This window comes from Phoenix dactylifera, chromosome 10, assembly GCF_051530095.1.
Source record: "Phoenix dactylifera cultivar Ajwa chromosome 10, Ajwa_hap1_PhDact_Kaust_v1.1, whole genome shotgun sequence".
In the NCBI taxonomy this organism is placed as follows: Eukaryota; Viridiplantae; Streptophyta; class Magnoliopsida; order Arecales; family Arecaceae; genus Phoenix; species Phoenix dactylifera.
This window is the reverse complement of record NC_143199.1, coordinates 32194627-32209628: the sequence shown is the minus strand read 5'-3', so window position 1 is coordinate 32209628 and position 15002 is coordinate 32194627. Positions and strand designations below refer to the sequence as shown.

Sequence of the window (15002 nt, the reverse complement as noted above, 5' to 3'; positions counted from 1 at the left end):
TTAATCCAACGGTCTTATATTAGACGGAGGTCAGGGAGCTCTCTCTCGGGCGGCTCGTTCAAATTTTTTTCCAATTGGTATCGCCATCGCGGAGCCATCCGATTCTCTCGCTGCAGAGTGCTGATCCACGTGATTTGCGTTGGTTCTCGTATACAATATTTTAGTTGCGTCGCTGGCTCGGCAGATGCCAGTTTTTTTCCTTTTTTTTATTTTTTATTTTTTACATGCAGTCCTATGTAGGCGCAGCCAACAAAATAAAAAAAAAAATAACACAGAAGATAAGACACCTACACATGGTCATCTCTGATAAAATCTTAAGCCACGTAGCTCGCCTCTATGTGTACATGTCTGGCACACGATAATCAATCTCGTCCAAAAGTTTACGGACATTGCGGAGCAGCGGGGTGGACCCCACATCGAGCTTCAAACTTCGGATTCATTCTACCATCATGGTCGAGTCTTTCATAAATAACTCCTTTTTATATGGCCTAAGCATGATGGATGTGTCCAGGATCCGCCCGCTTAACCACAGGCATCACCGGCTTGGTCAGTCTCCCCACCGTCGCTCTAACTCTGCAGAGATACATTAAGATAAAAAAAGAAAACGTAATTACGCGACGGCAAATTGATGTGCCCAATAGCCTTCGAGCTTTTCCAGAAAACGTAATTACGCGACGACAAATCGTTACTTTTCCAGGAAAAAAAAAGGTTAATTGTCATGTCGTGTGAATGGGATTTCATTCATTCATACACATATGTATGGAAATGGAAGGATTTCGGAGGCATCAGGATTGACCTGTTAGAACATTTCAACTACTCCACGGCTCTTGAGCCGCCCTCCCCCCCCCCCCCCCCCCCCCCCTCTCTCTCTGAAACCGCGAAACCCTAGAAATCGCTCGGACCTTCAATTTCGGGAAGTAAGAAGGTTTGCTGTTGCGAAGAAAGAAATTGATCTGTTTTTTTTTTTTTGGGAAAAACCTGTTTCTTCTCATCTCTTGAAAGCTAAATTTTGGCTCGCTTTCGTTTCTTTTTCGCCACAGCGATCATCTCATCGTTTTCTTGTAAGTTGATTTCGTTTGTTTCTGTTCGTAACAACATTTTTCATGACTTTTCTTCATGAAATTCTTTTTGATTTCTTCGTGGCAACACTTTCTTCTGAATATTAATCTCATCATTTTTATCCGGTGATTCCGTCTCGATTTCTTTACAATAATAAATGTCATCATTTTGTCCCGTGCCGGATAATCGAATTTTCAAATAAATCGATAGGTCTCGTATTTTCGTCAAAAGAGAAGAAAAATCGACACGGGCTTGACGGTGCGGTTGCTTCTTCTCTGCCGAATCTTTGTTGATTGTTTTTGGTTTTTTTTGGGAATGGTTGCAGTTTTGACTAGGAGTGGATAAGCATGGCGAGGAAGATGCTCATCGACGGAGAGCTGAGCAATTCCACCTCTGCTGAAGGGGAGCAGAACTACGATTTCGACCTTTTTGTTATCGGAGCTGGCAGTGGTGGTGTTCGTGCAGCCCGGACTTCTGCTGGCTTTGGAGCTAAGGTTAGGCTTTAGATTATCAAGAAAGAAACATTGTTTTTAAAGACATAATTATTTCTTCTTCTTTTCTCCCAATCAAGATTGGTTCTTTATTTTGATAGTGCGGCTGAACAAGATTTTCTCTATGCGTCATGACATTTTTTTGCGGGTGTTCAGTACCTGCACGTGGTAGTGGAAGAGTGAAAAAAATTTCTTGTCTATGTGAAAGGGTTGGACGGTTGTGAGGGTGGGTAGTGGACTGACTAATGGTAGATTAGTCTCTTTTGCTCTTTGTGTTTTCATTTATTGTCAAGGTTTTCATGAGCTGAGAAATATTATCCATCTTGATGGCTGACGGATGCCAAGATGAACGGAGAGCTCAGTTTATCTCGTCTGGGATGGACGGCTAGAAAGATGTTAAAGAACTAAGAGATTCAAGATCTCTGCCAACATATGGGAATCGAGATCAAAACATCGCCCAAATTAAAGTATTAACTTTATTTTTTTTTAATTTAAAACCATTCAATACAGTAAGAGAGAGATTGAAAAAATCCTGGCTGATATATACCGACATCCTTTGTTGTTCAAGTTCGTAAAGAATGTTTTATATAGACACCATAACATAGAGTTCCTGATACTGATCGAAATTATGTCTCGGCCAATATGAAAACCAATGTTGGTTTACCCTACTTTCTGAAGCTGATTGGGTTTAATGCTCAGGCGAGCACATCATTCTTCCTCCTTTTTAGAACTCACCTAGTAAATTCTTGACTGATTTATGTTTTATAGCTGATTACAATTCTGACATCATTATGATTTCAATGATTTTCTTCTTTCTACATCATGTACGACAATTCTTTTTTTTAACTAAATAAAATCTGAAGTTTTGGCAGTGTACTTTATATTGTATTGGACTGACCAACTATGATGCAGGTTGCAATTTGTGAGCTTCCATTCCATCCAATCAGCTCGGAAGTCGTTGGAGGAGTAGGTGGAACGTAAGTTTGCTAATGCAAGATCCTTCTATTGTAGTATCCTTGATTTGATTTGTATTCTGTTTGATGTTACATTTCATTGATGTTGAAAATGATCTTCTATATAAATTTGTTCTTTTATAGATGATTACATATTAAGGAACTAGTTATTTTTCCTATTTGTTGCATAGTTCTGTTACAGAAGCATATGAATAAAACAGGATCTTCTGACTAGTCAATCTCTTTTCCTGTTACACAGGAGTATTGAAATTTGCCTAGTTTTTGCTAAACATTATTAAAATTTGTGATGCTGCAGGTGTGTTATACGTGGCTGTGTTCCTAAAAAGATATTGGTCTATGGGGCTTCTTTTCGAGGTGAATTTGAGGTAAAATTTTAGCTGGCATATGGAACCAATCTTTTTCATACATAATGATTATTATCAGCAAAGCTCTGTGATGTTTATGAGAGGAAAGCTGTGAGAATACTTTCTTTTCTTTTCGAAATTAATCCAAATCAATTTTTACCTTGTTTTATTTGGTGTATGATTTGAGATATACGATTAGCTAATTAAGGTTTTCTTTGCTTTATAGGATGCAAGAAATTTTGGATGGGAACTTAGTGAGCAAATTAACTTCGACTGGAAAAAACTTTTGCATAACAAGGTAAGGCTGAAAATTATATCTTTATATCTTTCTGTAAACTTATGCAATATTCTTCTCATCTCAAAGGGCCTGATTTCTTCTATCTCTTACCAGAACTCACACAAGAAATGGATATCATTTTTAACTCATTATGATTCATAGGAATGTTCCAATTCTTTGACATTCATGAAGGAACTTTTCACTTGATTTTAGCATGTTCTTCATCTAATTGTAACCAAGTTGTGATCAAGCATTCTGTTGACTATATTAATTTTTGATTTAGAAGCGGCGTTGGCAGAAAAATTTGATTGGAGCCTGCTATAGTTCACGGGCAATATGCCTAATGTACATGATATGCTTTACTAACTATTCCATCATGAGAGTTGACAGATTTGATTCAGGTCTGCTATAGTTCATGGGACATATGGCTAATGTACATGTTATGCTTTACAAACTATTCCATCATGAGAGTCACATAGACTATGTTACTTCAAATCCTTGTTCATAATTTATGTTGTGCTAGGTTTGTGTGGGGCTGAAATCAAGGTCCGCAATCTCGGTACCGGGTACCATATTGGTATCTTATCGATTTGGTTTGGTACAATATAGTACACTTCTGTACGAACTAGCTATCTAACCATTTTTTTCAATTTTTATTTTAGTACAGACCGGTACGCACCTCGGTCTGCCTCGGTATAGGGCGGTACACCTCAGTATAGAGTGGTACGTCTTGGTACAGACGGTACAAGACTTGTACCGACTTGAAGAAATGTTTTGTACCGATTTTTTTTGGTACGGTACAGTAAGCCCTGTACGGCAGACTTTGGCTGAAATTGATGATGATGATGCACAAGGTATCATGAGATTTACATGAACCCTTGATTGATCCTACAGGTCTAGCTGCACATCTAACTATTTTACCAAGTAACCTTTCTTTTGCCACCAGCTTGATTTATTTTTGCATATAAATTAGATCTATGATTGTGCTTGGCAAACCTTTTGCTTTTCTTCTTTGTCTAGGATGTTTCCATCTTGGATTATAAACTCAGTATCTTATACTTGCATAATTCTTATATTTTTAGTTTGCTATAATGTGCTTCCCATTTGAGAGAACAAGGTCATAATTAGAGGCTACAAGCAAGCTTTTATGGTTCATTGGTTTTATAGATCTGCTTAAGCTTACATTTTGTTGCTAGTATGATATATTTCTTGGTCATTGTTAAAAGTGATATCTTGGTTATCTCACTTCCATGACCTTCCATGTGTGGCACTTGACATCAAGAGACTTGTCAAACTGGCATCAGTGCTATACTGAAACTATATGCTATCAAAGTGGATTCTGCCAGTAGATCTAGCAACTTGGTTTGTCTTAGGAGGCCCAAGACTTGATCAAACTCAGTTGTTGCATGCGAAAAAGTGTTTGAAGAAAGATTTTCAAGATTTGTCGAATCATCCTGTCATCCTTACCTGATCAACATAAATGTATAGTTTGCGGTTGATCATGTCAGCTCTTGCATCTGGGTCTATTGGGTGCCCGAAGGCCAGAAGTCGTGTCTCTTCATTCTTCAGTTTCTTTCTTATCATAGTGACAATATTGAAGAAATCTTGTATAACTAGATAACAGTGTTTGGACATTGAAATGTTTTTCTTCTGAAATGGGGACTTATTGAATTCATGTTCACCATTATGCAGACTCAGGAAATAATTAGATTAAATGGTGTATACAAGAGACTATTGTCCAATGCTGGTGTAATGATGCTTGAAGGCGAGGGCAAGTTAGTTGGTGCTCATGCAGTAGAAGTGATGCAACCTGATGGTTCAAAGCTGCAGTATTTGGCAAGACATATCTTGATTGCAACTGGTAGCCGGGCTCAGCGTGTAAATATTCCTGGGAAGGTTTGTTCTATTCTTGCTTAGTTAGATAGTTGAACCCAAAAAAGTTGTTTAGTTAATATCTCCGTCAGTAGCTGACATATTGGTTTATATTTTTTTCTGTCTTAATTTCAAAATCAGCAGATTTCTTGGTTCATTCAGTGATAGGTGGTCTATGATATATTGCTTGCCTTTTCTTATGTATTAGCACCTAACTCATAGACTGATGCTAGCTGATGTAAACACTCGCTTAAATAAGATCTAAAAATGATGCTAAATTTATTACAACAAATTACTACCAAAAGATGTCAACCTCTAGTTTTGTTGTATTAAGCATGCAAATGATCATCCCTTGGATATGGAGTTTGTCAACAATCTTCCTTGTTTAAGAAAAACTTGTGCTTTGCTATTGTTTTTTTGAACTTTATATAATGTACGTGCTATGATTCATTAAGCAACTGTAGTTCGCAATAATAAGAAGCTAACTTTCTTGATTGAAAGATAACAATTTGTGGTATCCTGCCAACTTCATACTTCTGGAACTTTGCCTGCTTCTTGAAGCTGCTGTCCTGCCCCTTCATTCAAACATGTTCTCTTATTGCTCATTAAGTATGATGACTAGTTCCCCCGGCTATGTGAAATTATTAACATTTCCTGCTGTCACATCTGAATCTCCCAAAAATACTTTATTAAAGCCACCTAGCTCAATATTTGACTTAGAGGTGCTGCAAATCCATGTTGGCTTGTCTTGTGAACTTAGATGTATGGCATACAAAAATCATATGCAAGTTTTATCAAAATTCCTCATATCATAGAATTCGGGTCTGAGATTGCTATTGTGTAAAAGATAAGCATACAATTAGTTTGTCTTTATTCATCCGTGGGTATTGTAATTTGCCATAGGTCATTAATTTTAATTTGATGTATCAGGAGTTGGCAATCACTTCTGATGAGGCCTTGAGCTTGGATGAATTACCCAAGCGAGCTGTGATACTTGGTGGAGGGTATGCCATGTTTTATTCAATACCTTTGTTTGAGATATCCAAATATTCAACCTCCCCCCCTCTCTTCCCTTGCTGATACAATCTTATGCATCACAGGTACATTGCAGTTGAATTTGCTTCAATATGGCGAGGGATGGGTGTTACAGTGGACTTATTTTACCGAAAGGAACTTCCATTGAGGTTTGTGGCTTAGATTCTGATTTCTGTATGTGCTTGGGTATATGCATTATTATAGAAGCATCTAATCATAATTGTTGAGTTCGGATATGCCAGACATCCAATAATTGGTCCATGTAGCTTCTCAAGACCCTAAAGTAGTTCAAATCTTCTAATCGAAAGACCCTAGGCCAAGTATTGGTGCACCTTTAGTCTTAGTGAGGGCCACTCATAATTTATATGAACTTCTTTATTTTGTACTACATAGAAGCTATATGCTTGGACCATGGCTTTCATTTTCGAAATTTGTGGCTATTTGATTATAAACTGTTAACCATAGGCCGGTCCCTTTTTCACATAAACTTTTGGGCCAACATTAATAATGACAAATAAAAGGAAGATTCTGCTATTTTAATTGATTATCATTTGAACGAAATTTCTTATACAAATTCTAAGAAGACTTTTGGGATACCCAATAAATTCAAAGGTAGAGGATCATAGGTACCCAAGTATCAAATTGATCTAATCTGAATTATATTTGGCTGATAGGGAACAAAAGAGCCTGAGCTTCATTTATAGATTTTATGCCATAAGCTTTATCATAGAAGATGTCTTATCGAAAAGTTTAATAAGAGAAGGGCTAGAACTAGAAAATAACCTTACTTGCCAGATGACTCCTCATAGGCTTGGCAGAACTAATCCTACTTGCCAGAAGTAGGAGAAGTAGGAGCGAATGCCAGAGTAGATCTGGGTGTGGGTACGGAGAAGTAGGTCTCTTAAAAGTAGAAGGGATGTGATTCACGAGCAGCTATGCTACCTCGAGTAGATGTTTCCAACTACTAATAAACAATTATAATGGTCCCATCCAAGATCCGCAGTATCAGAACTGACACTCATGTCGGTAGGCTAGCGGTATGGTACGGGACAGGATGTCGGTAGGCTAGTGGTACGGTTCGGTACCGAGCTGTCCCGTACCGAAAAAGGAAAACCAGAAGGGAAAAGGGAGAAGGAGAGAGAGGAAAAGAGATAGGGAGGGAGAGTGGGTGAGGGAGGGGGAGAGAGAGATGTCGGGAGAGGGAGAGAGAGGGGGCTTCCCCCCTCTCCTCCAGTCGTCCCGTTGGGCAGAGCCTTGTTTCGAACGAAACATGGTATGCCGACTTCAATTAAAGAAGCGGAAAAAAATAAAAAAAATATGTGGAGCCCTATTTCAAATGATATAGCGTGCGGACGACTGGATGAGGAGAGGAGGGCTTCCAAGTCCCCTCTCTCTCCCTCTCTCGACATCATGCGCCAACTTCACTTAAAGAAGCGAAAAAAAATTAAAAAAAGGGCTGAGCTCCTGTTTCGTTCGAAATAGGGCTCCACCCAATATGCGGACGACGAGAGGAGGAGAAGAGGGCATTCGAGCCCCTCTCTCTCTCTCTCTCTCTCCTAGTATCTCTCTCCCCTCCCTTTCCCTCTCCCTCTCTCCCCCTCTCTCCCTCCTCCCTCTCTCTCTCTTGCTCTCTTTCCTTCTTCCTCTTCTCCGCCATCACCGGTTCTCGTTTTGCTTGCTAGAACCGTCTCGGTCCGTCGCCGGTACAACTCGGCATGTCCTGAACGTGCGATTCAGGGAGGTTCCAGCGTCCATGGTCCCATTTAAACATAACAGCAGTCAACCAACCTTTTATCTATCTAGGACATGCGAGTCCTGCATAAATTTACTGATTTATGTCAAATGGCCTATGTACTTGATCCCCATTACCTCATTGCATTGTTAACTTTAATTGGCTGGATAAAACTGAAAAGAACACGAACATCAGAACATGTTTTTTAATGTGATCTAGACATTTTCTCTTCTCCTCGACTATGTTGGCATTTAAGTAGTAACTATTACTGTCATTGTACTCGCTCTATAATGAAATATTTATGATTATATTATTTTTCATTCAGATTATCTAGATTGGCTTGGCCAAAGATTTTGTGGTATTACCAGCTTCTGTAACTTTTTATATATGAATTCTTACAGAGGTTTTGATGATGAAATGAGAGCAGTTGTTGCAAGAAACCTTGAGGGCAGGGGAATTAAATTACACCCTGGGACAAACTTGTCGGAGGTATATTTGCCCTGAAGAGGTTAAATTAACTCATTTCTTTCTTTCTTTCTTTTTTTATTCTTTGTTTTTTACTACTCTAAAATGAAACGCTTGTTTTTAATGTTAGCTGAGTAAAACTGAAGGTGGCATAAGAGTTGTGACCGACCACGGAGATGAAATTATGGCCGATGTTGTTTTATTTGCCACAGGTATTCTTCTATTCCACTATTGTTATATAGAGAGGGATACAACAAGAAAACAAATCTTGACTATCATTTTCTTGAAAATTAAGATATTATACTATTGTTACATGTAGTGTGCAGAAAAAGTAACATGCAACGTAAATGTTAAATGGTTAAATCTGAAACTTAAGCATGCTAATCATCCTTGGAGATTTTCAGAGTAACAATTTGAAGTTCTTTAAAACTTTTTTCGGCAAAAGTTCATTCTACCATTCTACTAGACATTAATCCCAAAAGTTAAGAGCCCTCACAAGCACAAAATGACATAAAATAATGCCAATACTTTATTGAACATTTTTTAAATAAAAAAATCTAGAATTGTCATTCACTGTTTCAACAGTTAAATATGATAATATTAGAAGCTAAAAGATTCCTGCAGATAAATTATAGTATTTCTTATATTCCAGATTTCCTTCTGAAAATTGTATGTTGGCATGTATCTGAATAATATGGGGTGGAACTGACAGCATACTGCGCCTATCTCATTTTTGTTTCATGCTTAATGACATGTGCAATATCTTGAATTCTTTTTCCTATTCAGTAAAATTGTCTCCTGTGAGTAACTTGGGGAACAAGTTAGTTCGCTCTGGTCAAGTTAAATTTTTAGGGAAACCCTATAGTATCTATACTTGGAGGAAATATGATCTGCCACCTAAAATTTATCATGTTTTTGCTTGATTACACCATTTTTCCAAGTCTTCTTGTGGATTTGCTTGCACATATGCTGTCAGCAATTCACAACTTACCAATGCTTGTCCATAAATCTCTAAAAAGACATTATTGAGTCTCTCGATATAAATGCTGGTATATAAAAACATAGATACTATCTGCCAGTACTTCACATAATAGGGCTCTGAATTTGTATGTAATAGCAAATTTGTACTGGAGACAGTTATTTTGAACTTTGGTCAATGGTACATCTTTTCTGATAAACTTTGTAAAGGAATCTATTTCGATGGAAGAACATAGGTGGAAGATGGTAAAGCCATGCTTTAGATTCTTAACTGTTTAGAGGAAAGGCCAAACATGTGATGATATAATTAAATTCTTATTTTCTAAACAACTAACCTTCACCTGCTTACTGCTGTGTTTGATGTGAAGAATTTCTTTATTCATTTTTAAGATTTATATTTAGCAACAAATTCCTGGCAATTTGCATAAATATCAAGTTTCTAGTCTTTGTTGAACTATATATGGTTACAAATAAGCCCATCCTCTGTTATATTAGTTCATTTAGTCTATCCTAAATATTGTATGCATGTATTCCTGGTGATCATAAATGGCTGCAATGATACCAATTACATATGCAATAAGCTGTGTCCATCTTTCCAGTTTTTGCTCTCCATGTTACAATGCAACAAGTTTCCAGTTATTTAACAGTTAAGTAGAGTTCTTCTGGTTTAGGAATTCATTTGTACAGTTGGTATCTCTTTTGACAAGGAATTCTTGCATCCTGTATACCTGGATTGTATTATTCTTTGCATCTATTTTTCTTGCATAATTACTTTGAGGCTGCAGTGTATGAACCTAAAAGTTTGAGCAAGAGGAAAGAGCCATCTTGATCTTCTGGTGATATGATCTGATGTGACAACATTCAAAATAAGGTTGATCACACGATTTTGGCCACTTGCAACTTTTTGGGTGCTACTTTCTTAAATCTTTATGCATGTCCTGTGACTGGAATAACATTTAACATTTACAGTTATGTTTAGGCAGTTCAATCAAATTTTCCTGAAAATAAATGAGATGTATAGGAGAGTAGAACTTTTCATGGGAAGTCAGTTGACAATTGACAAGAGGATAACTACCAAAGGTCGTCATCAAAGGAATATATAGTATAAGATTAATTCATTGTGTTGTTGATTGTTGATAAGAAATCAAGACAGTTCTGTATATGTCTCTTCCAAGTATAAAATCACTCAAGTCCAATAGGATGCCTCTTCCAAGCATGATAATTGAATGTTAGCAGACTTTTGTTTATCTAAATCCCTGTAATGGATATCAAATGAACTCGTTCAGGCAGGAACATATGAAAGAATTTTAGGAGTCAGTGCTGTATTAAAACTTGGAACAACTCTTCTAGGTGTGGCTCCTTGATAAATTGTCAGATGATTTTTGATACTCAGCATCAGGGTTCTATATGTTTTGGTATAAAACTTGTTCCTGCACTGTGCTTTTGCTCTTATTTCTTATGCCACTTTGAAGTGTTTTGACCCAAGTTTATGCTCCTTTCATCAGGTCTCCTTTCTGCTGAACCCACTCTTGGCTTCTAAGTTTTGACAATGTTGAATTTGTGAAACCTAAGCTATGCTGGGAATCTTATTAATAATTCTGAATTTTATCTCCTTTTTTCCTTTTCTTCTGGTGTTACCAAAGTGCACATTGAAGTTTTAGATTAATTCACATGACATTCTGCCTTTAGCATATTCATTTTGGGAATTGCAGGTAGAAGTCCAAACACAAAGAGGTTGAATCTAGAGGCTGTTGGTGTTGAGGTTGATAAAACCGGAGCTATAAAGGTTAGTTGCTTCTCTATAATGCTTCAATATTCGTATCTGTTCTGTCAGTCTTCAATGAAATGTACTAGATTCATATTGTAGTTAATATGAGCTTTTTTTCTTCCCTTTCTTTTGACCAATTCGATGATGATGGAAGATGTTGCTAGATTGTGTTGTTAAGGCTAGAGGATGCAGTTTTTGAGCTGATTATAGTCTTCTTCTGTACTTTGTAGGTTGATGAGTATTCTTGCTCTTCTGTTCCGAGCATATGGGCTGTGGGTGATGTTACAAACCGAATAAACCTCACTCCTGTGGCATTAATGGAAGGAACTTGCTTTGCTGTATGTGGATTGTCTAAGGCTTTATAAGTTACCATAAATTGAACTTGAAGGAGATTTGCTTCTTCATGATATTAGCCTTCAAAAAATTAAGTTGTGTTCCTCTATGGACTGCAGAAAACTGTATTTGGTGGACAGCCAACCAAACCCGATCACAACTTTGTACCTTGTGCTGTGTTCAGGTAACTGAATCCTTCCCGTTCCACCCTGCCACATAAAAACCAGTTCTTTTTAAAAAGTTTTATCTATTTATAATTCTACGCCTTTTTTCAGCATCACCTCTGCTGCAGCTAATTTCATCAAAAAAAAAAAAACTGCTGTAGCTAATGCCTTCACCATGTAACCCTTGCATACAGTAGCAAGATAACTCAGGAAAGATAGTGCAAACACATCCATTCTATGTCAAAAAGTTGCCAAACATGCCAGGACTAAATGATGAATAGTGTTTGAGTGAGAGGCAAGGTGTTGATTTGTTGAAAAGGACGTTATCTTCTTCTTCATAGTGGAGAAATGTTTTCCTGCATATGTTAAATGTAATAGGTTCACATGTGTATTGGTATATATGATCTGACTCAAAACAAGGACCACTATTATTTTTACCCATCTGCATGTCTTGTGATTGTTGTAATCACCTTTTTCATATGTACTAATATTCATTGCCTTTTTCAAATTTAAATAATTCATGGAGAATCCATACAACTATTTTTTACTGCTAAGGAGATATTATGGTAGAATCATCTGAATCAGATTTCTATTATTAACTTCCATTTTTTGTATGAGTGCTTATTCCTTCTTAATCATCATTAGATTTTACATGCTTGCCCCAAATATATTCACTTCATTTTCACCTTATTCCATCTTTACATACATACATATACACATATGTATATGTATATATATAGATATATATACGCATATGCATATATATGGATATATATATATACACACATATATATACATATTATATAGATATACATATATGTATATGTGTGTGTGTGTACACATATATATAATACATATATGTATGTATGTTACATATAGGTTATGTATGTATTGTTTGTGTTTGTGTGTGTATACATTCGTACGTACATGCATGCATGCATGTATGTATGTATTTATATAGACACTACACGCACACACACACACACACACATATATATGTATTGTATATCTCTTATATTCGTTGGATTCCTCTTTATTTCATCATGCATTCATGAAGACTTGGATTTTCATTTAAGAAATAACTATTCATGTCCAGAATAATGGAGATCAATTCGAAACAGTACTGAAAGCATATGTTTCTCTGATGATTTATTTTAAGCTTTGGTTTCTCAGTCTTTTTGCACCTATTTCTCTCCCTCTAGCTAATTTTTGCTATAAGATGTGTCATGTTTTGGTTAACCAGTGGGGCTATGTGCATTCTTGAACTTTATGTATATTCTAAATACTTCTAATGCAAATCAATATGGATGATGGGCAATATGTGGTGTAAATCCTTTTTAGTGCTGTAGTAACATGTGACTTTTTTGAGGACAGATTTTCAGTGACCTTGTATCTTTTACCAAGTTTTCTCCATGGATTTTCACATTTTCTTTTTGTGCCTAAATAAAGTGTCATATAGCTCTTTTGTCACAAATGGTCAAAATGAATTTCTCAAGTCTACAGATTAGCATGCAACATTACCCTTGCATTTTCACTCCTACAGCCAATAGCCTTCAAGCCTTATGTATTTGGCATCAGCAATGCATTTTTACCTGACTATTGTCAGATTCAGTCTAAATAAAGTTGCATTCTAAATCTATTAAAATTCCTTTTAGGCTGCATTCCACTTCAAAATTGAACTTTCTTTAACATTGTTGAAAATGTGCTGTGAAGATGCTCTCTTCCTGAAGCCACATTACATATTCAAGATTATGTAGTTGTACATGATTTATTTGCTCAATGTCTATTGATGTGATTGTGACATGAAACATTTACTTGTTTGTTAGCATACCTCCACTCTCTGTAGTAGGCCTCAGCGAACAGCAGGCTATAGAGCAAGCCAAGAGTGACATTCTGTTATTTACATCGACATTCAATCCCATGAAGAACACAATCTCTGGGTAAGTATAATGGATCAAAAGACCGCTGCTTCTCAAAGGAAAAAAAAGGCCATGGATTTTTAAAATGTTATACCTTATATTTTAGCTTCTGATTTCTTGTTTTATTCTTATTGAATACCGTTCTTATCTTCATATCTACTGGTTCAGTCCTGAATTCTCCCAAGGAATTGAAGTATATCATAAATATAATCAAGCACATGAAGATGTGTTATAGCCATGTCTAATAGTGGCATATGTAAACGAATGCACTGCCCTCATTTTAATGCATTATACATGCATGGCCTGGACATATACCAATGTTTGTGGCTGCAGCATCCTGGCACAGCACGTGCGCAGGCATCATGCATCCATTATCTTGCAGTCTTCTGCAATATCAGCCAAAGTTTTCACCATTATCAGTTACTTCTCTTGCCGGTGTACATCAGTATTATTCGTGAATATCTCATTGTTTCGGTCTGGTTTTTCATGTTCTCAGAAGGCAAGAGAAGACAATTATGAAGCTGATTGTTGATTCCGAGACTGATAAAGTTCTCGGTGCATCCATGTGTGGTCCAGATGCACCTGAGATTATGCAGGTAATTTTTCATGACTCAAACATATCTCTTTATTGGTTTTAGCATCTTGATATTTTCCAAAGTAGGTTCTCTTCTGAACATGCATCTTCTTCCGATGATCATGGCTATAGTTTCTTGATATTAGTAATATGTGGATAACACAGGAAATGGCAATCTTGCTTCCATTTGTTATCTTGAGTATTGTTTCCATTGCATGACATTGTTTTAACTGTAATATTCAGGGTATCGCCATTGCACTCAAGTGCGGAGCCACTAAAGCACAATTTGACAGCACAGTAAGCCAACAACTCCTTGTACTCAAAAATTTCCTGCATTAGATATCTGAGGAAAAAGGATGAGCCATGTAAAAGAGTCATACCAGATGCTTTTTATCTTTCCATGGACTTACCATGGAGCTTGTCACCTGATATTTTGTCATCAGTCATGAAACTTTCCTTCATCCAGGTGGCCATGGCTATCCAATAGTTGAATCATTCCCTTCAAATAATCGAACTTCCGGGCTTGTTTATATTCTAATATAACACCTTGTGGGTATGGCCTTGCATGTTCGGTGTGCCCTGTCTATGGAGTGATCTATTTAAATGGATGGGAGTTAAAAGATTTTTTGTTTTTTTTACCAGTATCTTTCAGTCCAATGATTATATGCATGGCTTGCTATATGATTTATTTAGCTGTTACATTGAAAATTATGCTGTCAATGGCAGGTGGGAATCCATCCATCAGCTGCTGAAGAATTTGTAACAATGCGGTCTCTGACGAGGCGTGTTGCTGCTGGTGGTAAAGCGAAGACGAATTTGTAAGGAGAATTTTCATCTCCAAAAGAAATTATAGCTTGCATTTCATTTGTCATGCAAAAATAATTTTACCCACAGATTGTTGTTAAAAACCCAGTTACTGGAGGTCCCACCAGTTTCCTACCTGTTTTACGAAACAGTTGAGATTGTTGTAAAAACATTCCAAAGGTTACAGGGTGAAATCTACATTGTCATCAAAAA

The 15002-nt window shown here is 36.8% G+C and overlaps 1 protein-coding gene across 3 annotated transcripts; it reads left to right on the top strand.

Moving 5' to 3' along the window:
- The first annotated feature begins 739 nt into the window (after window positions 1-739).
- Window positions 740-15002, top strand: LOC103706937 (glutathione-disulfide reductase). Of its 3 annotated transcripts, none has more exons than XM_008791214.6 (17): window positions 740-925; window positions 1385-1553; window positions 2463-2527; window positions 2820-2889; window positions 3095-3166; window positions 4838-5041; window positions 5948-6021; window positions 6118-6201; window positions 8186-8273; window positions 8380-8461; window positions 10940-11013; window positions 11226-11333; window positions 11448-11512; window positions 13319-13432; window positions 13908-14007; window positions 14229-14282; window positions 14712-15002. In XM_008791214.6, the coding sequence occupies exons 2-17, from the start codon at window positions 1407-1409 to the stop codon at window positions 14805-14807; spliced, it is 1497 nt and encodes a 498-aa protein (XP_008789436.4). In that variant the 5' UTR covers window positions 740-925; window positions 1385-1406; the 3' UTR covers window positions 14808-15002. The 3 variants fall into 3 exon arrangements, with proteins under 3 accessions (XP_008789436.4, XP_008789438.4, XP_008789437.4); XM_008791216.6 differs by having other exon boundaries at window positions 744-917; XM_008791215.6 differs by having other exon boundaries at window positions 744-1061.

Excerpts from the sequence above, each read along its gene's own strand:
- LOC103706937 (XM_008791214.6), top strand. The coding sequence starts at position 1,407 with ATGGCGAGGAAGATGCTCATCGACGGAGAGCTGAGCAATTCCACCTCT. Across the intron at positions 1,554-2,462 it reads CTGCTGGCTTTGGAGCTAAG|GTTGCAATTTGTGAGCTTCC; the intron begins GTTAGGCTTTAG and ends ACTATGATGCAG. Across the intron at positions 6,022-6,117 it reads GCTGTGATACTTGGTGGAGG|GTACATTGCAGTTGAATTTG; the intron begins GTATGCCATGTT and ends TATGCATCACAG.